General features: G+C 54.9%; 1 protein-coding gene across 1 annotated transcript; it reads right to left on the bottom strand.

The window, feature by feature from the left end:
* Positions 1 to 6: 6 nt before the first annotated feature.
* Positions 7 to 1195, bottom strand: Kcnk6 (potassium two pore domain channel subfamily K member 6). Its single transcript, XM_015497118.2, has 2 exons — positions 448 to 1195; positions 7 to 357 (listed from the first exon to the last, which is right to left on the bottom strand). The coding sequence occupies exons 1-2, from the start codon at positions 878 to 880 to the stop codon at positions 134 to 136; spliced, it is 657 nt and encodes a 218-aa protein (XP_015352604.1). The 5' UTR covers positions 881 to 1195; the 3' UTR covers positions 7 to 133.
* Between the last annotated feature and the right edge of the window lie 7676 nt (positions 1196 to 8871).

Raw genomic sequence — 8871 nt, forward strand, 5'->3', positions numbered from 1 at the left:
GAGGGGCACGGGGGGGGAGGTCGCCGAGGTGCCGCCGGGAGCCCCCATGGCCCGAGGGCCGAGCAGCCCCTGCCTCCGCTCCACCTGCATGGACGTCGGGTCCTGCCCTGGGCCCGCAGCCACTGCCTGCCGGCTACCTGGGGATGGAGGCGTAGTTGGCGCGGGCGCCAGTGGAGAGGTGCTGGTGCAGCTCGGGCGGGGCGCCCAGGATGTCCACCCGATCGTCCCTGTCGTCGCCGAGGCTGGCGGGGCACGGGCTGGGCAGCAGGACGAGCTCCGTGAGGCCGTGGAGGTCGGACACGTGGCGGAAGGTCTGCAGCACCAGCACCATGGCCACCAGGCCCAGGAAGAGGTAGGCTGCGGACACGGGGAGGGTCGGCTGGCGCGCCCATGGCTGTCCCCCGCAGCCCACCCGCCCGCCCTCGGAGCCAGCCAGGCCCAGCTCACCTGTGACCAGCACCTTGTAGAGGGCCCGGTGGGGCTGGCCGGGGGCCTCGCCGGGGACATAGTCACCCAGACCGATGGTGGACAGAGAGATGAAGCAGAAGTAGAAGGCGTCCAGGAAGCTCCAGGCCTCCTCCAGGTGGGCGAAGACCGTGGCCGGCACCAGAAAGCAGACGGTCACGATGACGCCCAGCAGGGCCACCAGGTGCCAGCGCGCGGCCCGTCGCGGGTCCCAGCCCCAGCGCCAGCTCAGCCAGGACAGGGGCGCGTGGGTCAGCAGCAGCGACAGGCGCTGGGCCGAGGCGGTGAGCAGCAGCATGGTGGTCGGCACGCCCAGGAGCGCGAAGGCGATGGAGAAGGCCTTGCCCGCGTCCGTCAGCGGCGTCGTGTAGCCGTAGCCTGCGGGGAGGGGGCTGCTGTCCACCCAGCGCTCCATGGAGCTGGCCCAGGTGGCGGGGGGACAACCGAACCAGAGCTGACTGCAGCCCAACCCACTCCCCTGCAGGGCCTCCTGTCCCCGGAGTGGCCACCACCCCCCACTCAAGCCAAGAGCCGGGGTTGCTTGCAAACTCAGGGGAGGCCCGAGGAAAGCCCCGCCCCACTCGCCACATTTGCTTTCAGTTACTTGCTTTTAAGGATAAAGATCACTGATTTGAGCTGGGTACGTGGCACACACCTGAATTCCCACGACTGGGAGGCTGAGGCAGGAGGACCACAAGTTCAAAGCCAGCCTCAGCAACTTAGGGAGGCCCTAAGCAACTTAGCCACCCCCACCTCAAAATAAAAATAAAAAGGTCCAGGGTGTGGCTCAGCAGATACCAAAATAAATAAAAAAAATACAAAGGGCTGGGACATAGCTCAGTGGTACCCTGGATTCAGTCTCCAGTACCTCCCCACCACTGACTTGGGGACTGGGGTGTAGCTTAGGGATAGAGTCCCTGCTGGTATGTACAAGGCCCCAAGTTTCATCACCAGCACTGAAAAAAAATACATATATCACTAATTTTAGAGGTCATACAGCTAAGTAATACATTATTAGTCTCCTGCTAGCTCTGCTGAGAGGACACCTCTGCTGTGTGGGTCATGATGCTCACGGTTGCCCAGGTAACTTCTGTGGGACTTGGAGGCCGCTTTGGCTAAAACCCTGACTCTTGCCTTGGGCCCATGCAGGTGACCTCTTTGATATCAAGGGGCAAACTTCCCCTTCAGGTCATGCTAATGCTTCCATTTTCCGAACATATGTCCCATAAAGAGCCAGAAAGACTGATTAGTCACATGCAGACCACTAATGGCTTCACCTCCAGTCACCTTTTTCCATATCTCATGTCACCCTGCTTCCTTCTCCCGTAAATGCCCCCAGACCCTCTCCTCTGGGAAGCCTTAACATTAAAGTTGAGACACTTTCCACACCAATCCCCGTGAGTAACTCTCTTGCAAAACTCATTTCAGTGACTGGCCAGCTGCACTTTCACCCAGGACTTCATGAACATCACATTCCATGTGTCAGCGTGGCCTGTCATCTCAGCCTTCAGACAGACCCACAGCCACCTACCTTTCCCTCTAACGTAGCCTCATGGCCCTGCCCTTGTCCCGCCTACCACAGCAGCCTCCCCCAGACCTCCCTTTTCTTCTAACCAGACCCCACAATCTGTCCACCTCACTCAGACTGAAGGACAAAGGCTTCACCCAACCCAAAGGGGCAGTATGCTCCTACCTCAGGGCCTTTGCTCGGGGCCAAAGCTCTTTCCATACATCCCCGGATTCCCCTCTCTCCAGTCCTGCAGATCTTTATCCAATGTCACCCTCTCAGTGATGCCTCCTCTGACTACTTTATTCTAGGTTGTAACACCCTCTTACTCCTGCCTTCCCACACCCCAGTTTTCTTATTTGGTTACTGCCTCCCCGAGGGCATCAGTTCCAGGAGGGCAGCGGATTCTGTTCTGTCCCTGCTGTGCACATGATCATGTGGGTACTTCATGAAGAACGTAGGCTTCTGCCTGGCCTCAGTTTCCCCTACTCTTAAAAGGGTGTGACAAGCTCCAGTGGACTCCTGGAGGACTATGGGAACACAGCAAGGCCCGCGGGGACATGAGTTCTGCAAGCAGAAATATGTCAAAGAGGACCTCAGATGTGGGGGCACTGACCAGTGAGTGACAAAGAGCAATTTTAAATCTCTTTTTATTTCCCTAATAAACAAACCAAAGGGTCAGATCTATGACTGGGTGATGAGGACCCAGTTATGCCAGTTAAAAGGCTGCAGACCAGCACTGCCATGCATAATGAAGTGTGGACACCTGCACCAGCTGGTGTTCACTGAGCCTGCTTCCCAAACAAAGGGATCCCAGGTTTTTTATTTTTCCTTTGTATTTTTTTTTGTTTGCTTAGTTGGTTGATTGTTTGCAGCACTGGGGATGGAACCCAGGCCTCAGGGCTGCTAAGCAAGTGCTGTGAGCTACACCCAGCTGCTGATCCCATTTTTTAAAATATATATATATACTTCAAAGAACCAAAAGCAAGCTCTAGAAGACAGAACTGCTCACAATAGTTAGAATGAGGAAGTAACTAAAGTTCCCATCCACAGATTAATGGACCAGCACAATGCAGCACACGCTGATATTCGGCCTTGAAAAGAAGAAATTCTGATACATGCTGTAACGTGGATTATCTCTGAGAACTGTTGAGTGACCAGTCACTAGAAGATAAGTTCTGTATGATTCCCCTCAGTAAGGCAGGTAGGCGGTCAGATTCAGAGAAAGTAGAATGGCGATTACCAGGGCTCAGAGGGAGAGGCCATCAGGGAATTATTGTTCCAGGAAGGCACAGTGTCCGGGTTTTGTTTTTTTCCTCCTTTGGCACTGAGAATTGAACCCAGGGGCACTTTACCATAGAGCCATATCCCCAGCCCTTTTTTATTTTGAGACAGGGTGTCACTAAATTGCTGAGGCTGGCCTCCAACTTGTAACCTTCCTGCCTCAGCCTCCCGAGCCACTGGGATTACAGGCATCAGAGTTTCCCTTTTGCAAGACGAAAACAGTCCTGGAAGTAGATGATGGGGAGGGGTACGCAACATTGAAAGTGATCAGCGACATTGAACTACGTACTTCAAAATGGTGAAGATGGGCCTGGGGCTGGGGCTCAACGGCAGAGCATTGGCCTAGCATGTGCGAGGCACTGGTTCGATCCTCGGCACCACATAAAAAATAAATTAATCAACAAAGATATTGTGTGTCCCTCTACAACTAAAAAAATATTTCTAAAAATGGTGCAGATAGTACATTTTATGTTATGTCTATTGTATCAGAAAAATTGAAAAAAGGAAAAAGGATGTCAGGTGTGGTGGTGTGCACCTGTAACCCCAGCTACTCAGGAGGCCTAAGCAGGAGGATTCCAAGTTCAAGGTCAGCTGCTGGGATTACAGGCAGGGCCACTGAGTGTGGCAGATGCCCTCAGACACCTAGAATAAGGACATTCCTCTTCCCTTGTAGCCAGATGTCACTCTGTGACTAATTTCTGGACCATGAATTATCATGAAAGAATCCAGGTCCTTCTTCTCTCTGAGAGGACCCACTCTCTCCCTTGAGAGTGTTCTGTTTTCCCCTTTTCTGTCTCCTCTAATAACCTCATGCTGTTACTCAAGAAAGAAAGAAAGAATGAATGAATTAATTAATTCAGGGACTTCCAGGAAGGGTCATGAAGGAGAGGGGTGATCCCCATATCATCCCTTTTCTTTCCTGTTCTGTTGACTGGAACACAGACATGAAGGCTGGAGTGCAGCAGTCATTTTGGACTATGAAGAGACCTGGGAAACAGAAACTGTCCAGAGCAGATACAGGGGAGCAGGGTTTTGCTGAGGAGTATGGGTCTCTGACCCCCAGCACCCCTCTGGTCTTGGACTGACCACCTCGAATGTGAGCAAGGAGTCAACATCCATCTTATTTAAGCAACTGTGATTGGGAGCTTCTCCTTCATGACTCCAACCCTCAGGAACACAGGTTCTAGTTGGGTGCTGTGGTGCAACCCGCAGTCCCAGTCACTCAAGGCTGAGGCAGGAGGACCCTGAGCCCAGCAGTTCACACAGCCTGGGTAACAGAGCAAGTTCAATAAATAAAAAAATAAAACAAGGCTTTGTGTTATGTGTGTGTTCCTGGGGACTGAAACCAGGGTGCTCGACCACTGAGTCACACCCCAACCCTTTTCATTTTTTGGACAAGTTTTCCTTCAGTTGCCCAGGCTGGCCTTGAACTTGGAATCACCCTGCCGCAGCCCCCCAAGTAGCTGGGATTACAGGCCTGCGCCACCACACCCAGCAAAACGAGGGTTTGGTGGAGAACCTCCCCTGACCCGGCTGACACAACTGGTTTGCAAGCCACAGGACATCTTCATAAACAAGAAAACCAGAGTTGGGATTGAATGGGGCTGGCAGGCCTCCACTTACTACTTCAAAGAGCTGAGTCTGAAATAAGTGTTTTCCATTTTTTTCCTGCATGACCTTGGCTAAGTGATGCCTTCTTTCTGAGCCTCTATTTTCTAACCAACAACAAAAAAAAAAAAAAAAAAAAAAAGGGCTCAATAAATAATCCCCTCCTCAAATGTGTTAGTGATCCTACCAGGCAGGGGCGGTGCTCAGCACCCAGCGCAAGTGTGGAGAGGGTCGTGGTGATGTGGTACTACAACCAGTGTGTGTGTGTGTGTGTGTGTGTGTGTGTGCATGTGTGTTCGGGGTGGATCCAGGGCCTCTTGCACGCGAGGCACCTGCTTTACCACGGAGCTCCGCCCGCAGCCAGCTGCAGTGATCACAAGCCTGACTTCCTTTTCCCTGGTCCCAGTTCCCTATCCCCGCTGCCCACACCTGGCCTCAACTTCTTACTAGGTCTTAGATTTGGGCCTGTGACAAAATGAGGGACACTGAGAAACAGGTCTCTCGGAAGGACATCCAGTCTGTATTCCAAGGCTCCAGGTACATTTGGGGTTCCTGGCCCCACCCAGAACCATCGGGGTGACTGAGGCTCTGTCAACATGAGTTGTACCAGCTCACCCTGGCAAGGACGCCTCCTTGACCAAACTCCAGCCAGCTTTCTCTGAGCGCTGTTTATCTTACAAGACTCCTAAGAATCCCCACCCTGGATATTACATCAAATTCCTCATCTCCCACTTTTTTTTTTTTTTTTGGTACTGGGAATGGAACCCAGAAGAAGTGCTTTGCCACTAAGCTACACCCCTAATTTTTAAAATTTTTAAAAATTTGCAACAGGGTCTCACTAAGTTGCTTAGGGCTTCACTGAATTGCTGAGGCTGGCCTTCAGCTTTCGATCCTCCTGCCTCAGCCTCCTGAGTAGCCAGGATTATAGGTGTCGCCACACCCAGCCTCATCTCCCCCTCCCTCTTTTTTCACCCCCTCCCACTCTTTTGAGACAGGTCTCGGCATGTTGCCCCAACTGGCCTGGAACTCATGATCCTTCTGCCTGAGGCTCCTGAGGAGTTGGGACCCCAGGTGTGGGCACCACGTGTGGCTGACTGGCCTGGGTTTGGGAGGTAGAGTGCTGTCGGGTATGTGCAGGGCCCTGGCCTCATCCCCAACGCCAGAGAAAAGAAACTGTCCAGCCCAGTCGAGGAAGCCTCCTGCCCTGTCCCTCCCACCCGACCCCTAGCTCCGCTGCCTTCACATCTGAGTTCCTCTAGGAAACGCACACATCGCCCTCTCCAAGCCATGCAGTGTTGAAACAGAGCCATCGAATGGCGACTTCCCTGTTCCTAAAGGCACGTCAGGCTGTTTTTCAGAACTGGCACGGGACCCTGGGATCTGACCTAAGATGGCCTCAGCAGCCTGGAGGAACCCAGGCTCTGAGGAGCAGAACCAGAAAACAGGCCCCCAGCCCTGGACTAGACCAGCAAGGGCCACTGTCAACAGAGGCAGAATAGACCAGAATCATCCCCAAGTGCCCCTGGACCAGCCGACTGTCAAACCCCATCCCCAGCCACTCAGGCTCCTCCCCTACTGGCCAGTCCAATCTGGGAAATGGACTTGAATGCGCCTCCCGCCTCCTTGCTCTTGGCCTTCAATAAAGCTCTTTCTTTTTGTAAAAAAGAAAGGTCGGGCAGCGAGCCCTTGCTCAGTAGCAGAGTGGTATGTTGGGTAAGAGCACTGGATTCTGGAGATTTGGTTCAAATCTCTGCACCTTTCCAGCTGTGTGACCTTGGGCCAGTGGACCAACTTCTCTGTGCCTCAGCTACACACACACACACACACACACACTCTCTCTCTCTCACACATTTTCTCTCTCTCCAGGCATTACTATGCAGAGTGCTATTACCTCTCCTTTTTTTTTTTTTTCACTAATGGGGACTGAACTCAGGGGTGCCCTACGACTGAGCCACATGCCCAGCTTTTGTTTTAAATTGCTGAGGCTGACCTCGAACTTGGGATCCTCCTGCCTCAGCCTCCTGAGTCACTGCAATCACAGGCGTGGGCCACCGCACCCAGCTTTATTACCCCATTTTCCAGATGAGGGAGGACATGGAGCAGCAGCAAAGCCAGGATGCCAAGCCAAACTGTGTCTGCCTGGTGTCTGGCCTCCCTCACCTGCTCCTCCTCCAGGGAGGATGATGCAGAAACCAGCATCTATGAGGAGACAGCAAGGCGCTGACCCAGGGAAGGTCAGAGGCTGGTCGGGCCGGCCCTGGCAGGCCCCGCAGTGTCGGGGAGAGCACGCCCCAGGCAAGGCGGCTAATTCTAGTCTGGGAGGAAATCACCCCGCTTTGCCGCCAGTGGCCTCTGTTGGCTGATCCATAGGATGGGGCACCAAGGGGGACAAATGCCACCCCTTACTGCTGCTGGAGGCAGTCAGGATTCTGGACCACCCTCCTCCACGTTCCCAAAGGGGCAGCTGGTGGCTGGGGAGGGGCTGGGGAGCAGCAGAGCGTGATGGCAGAGGGATTTCCCAGGTCTGTGAGGGGACAAGGGACTTCCCCGGGGCCAGGGTTCTCAAGGGTTGGGGGTGGGGTAGATCCCAGGGTCCCACTTGAATGAGGGCTCAGAGCAGGGAGTCTAGGGGTCAATCTTAAATCAAGGGCCAGTGTCCTTGTTTGAAATGAATCCTGGGGTCCTGGGTCAAAGGGCCAGCAGCAGCTGGTGACGTCTGGCAGAGAAGTCCTCAGGCAGAGAGGGCTGTGAAGCCCAGGGTACCCGAGGGCAGGTGGTAAGGGAGATGCTGCTAAGAGATAGGGCAGTGTCCCAGGCCCTTGCTGACCGTCCAGGGTAGACATGGTGCTGGGGAAGGTCCTGTGCAGAGGCCTGGCGCAGCCTTCATGGAGAGAATTTCAGAGACAACACAGGCTGGGGCAGTTGGGTGGAAAGGGACGTCCCAGCTGTGAGTCTGGAAAAGGTCAGAGGGCTCCCAAGTGCCCAGGAGATCCCCTTGTTTGGGAAATCCACAGAGGGCAGGGGACCTCAGCGCCAAGACAGAGGTGGGAGAGGACATCTGGGCTGGCATCTTGTGGGGCCAGGGAGGCGGATTCTGCTGTCCACAACAGTGTGAGGGGCTCTAGGGTCCCCATGGGAGGTCCTGGTGGTTCTGGGGCTCTCACTGAGGGGTTTCAGGGTCCGGGGGGTGGGAGTCTCAGTTCATGGTTTAAAGAGGACTTCGTGGAGACTCCTGGGGTTTCAAAGGGCTAGAAGTCTGCTGGAGGTGGTTAGAGGACAGAGCGGTGGGAGTCTGGGAGTGGGCTTCTGGTTGGACAGTCTGTGCTCCTCCTAGAGGGTGCTCTGCCTCCCTCCATGGGGGGTCCCTTTCACACACCCTCAGTTGTTGGGGCTACTGAATTGGGGTCACAGGTCCAGAAGGAACAGAGAGAGTCCCAGCTGGGGGGAAACCCTGCAATGCTGGGGGCGCTGTCAGGATGGCTGTGGGAGGTCCTGTCCTGGAGCGGGGGAGTATGAGGCCACAAGGATGGCGGCTGCCCTATCTGGGACCCATGCAGAGAGTGATGGAGGGCCAGAGGGTTGGGAGTCCCAGAGCAGCCACAGGTTCCTGCCAGTGTCCCCCTGGAAGGCAGGTCTTTGGTGATGGTGTGGGGCAGCAGGGTCCTGGCTGGGGTCAGGAGGAAGTGGGTGTAGGGACAGTCAGTGGGTGTAGGGACAGTCGGGAGACACGGTTGGAAGCAATGGCTGTAGCAGCCCAGAGATAGGTTCTAGCCTGCAGGAGGCTCCCAGCCAGAGGGGACAGGATCTTAGGTGGAGGCTTCCAGGTCCTCCTTGGTGTCTAAGCCTCCAGGGCAGCAGGGGTCTGGAGAGACCCAAATCCTCATGGGGGTTAAGACGGGGAGGTGAGGTCTCAGGGCGGTGAGGTCCCGGACGCTTGCAGAATTGGAGGGGTGTTTCCCGCTTAGGAGGAAAGGCCTGGCTGAGGGTCCCCAGGGGTCTGGACGGGT

The sequence above is a fragment of the Marmota marmota genome, unplaced genomic scaffold (assembly GCF_001458135.2).
Source record: "Marmota marmota marmota unplaced genomic scaffold, marMar, whole genome shotgun sequence".
Lineage (NCBI taxonomy): Eukaryota > Metazoa > Chordata > Mammalia > Rodentia > Sciuridae > Marmota > Marmota marmota.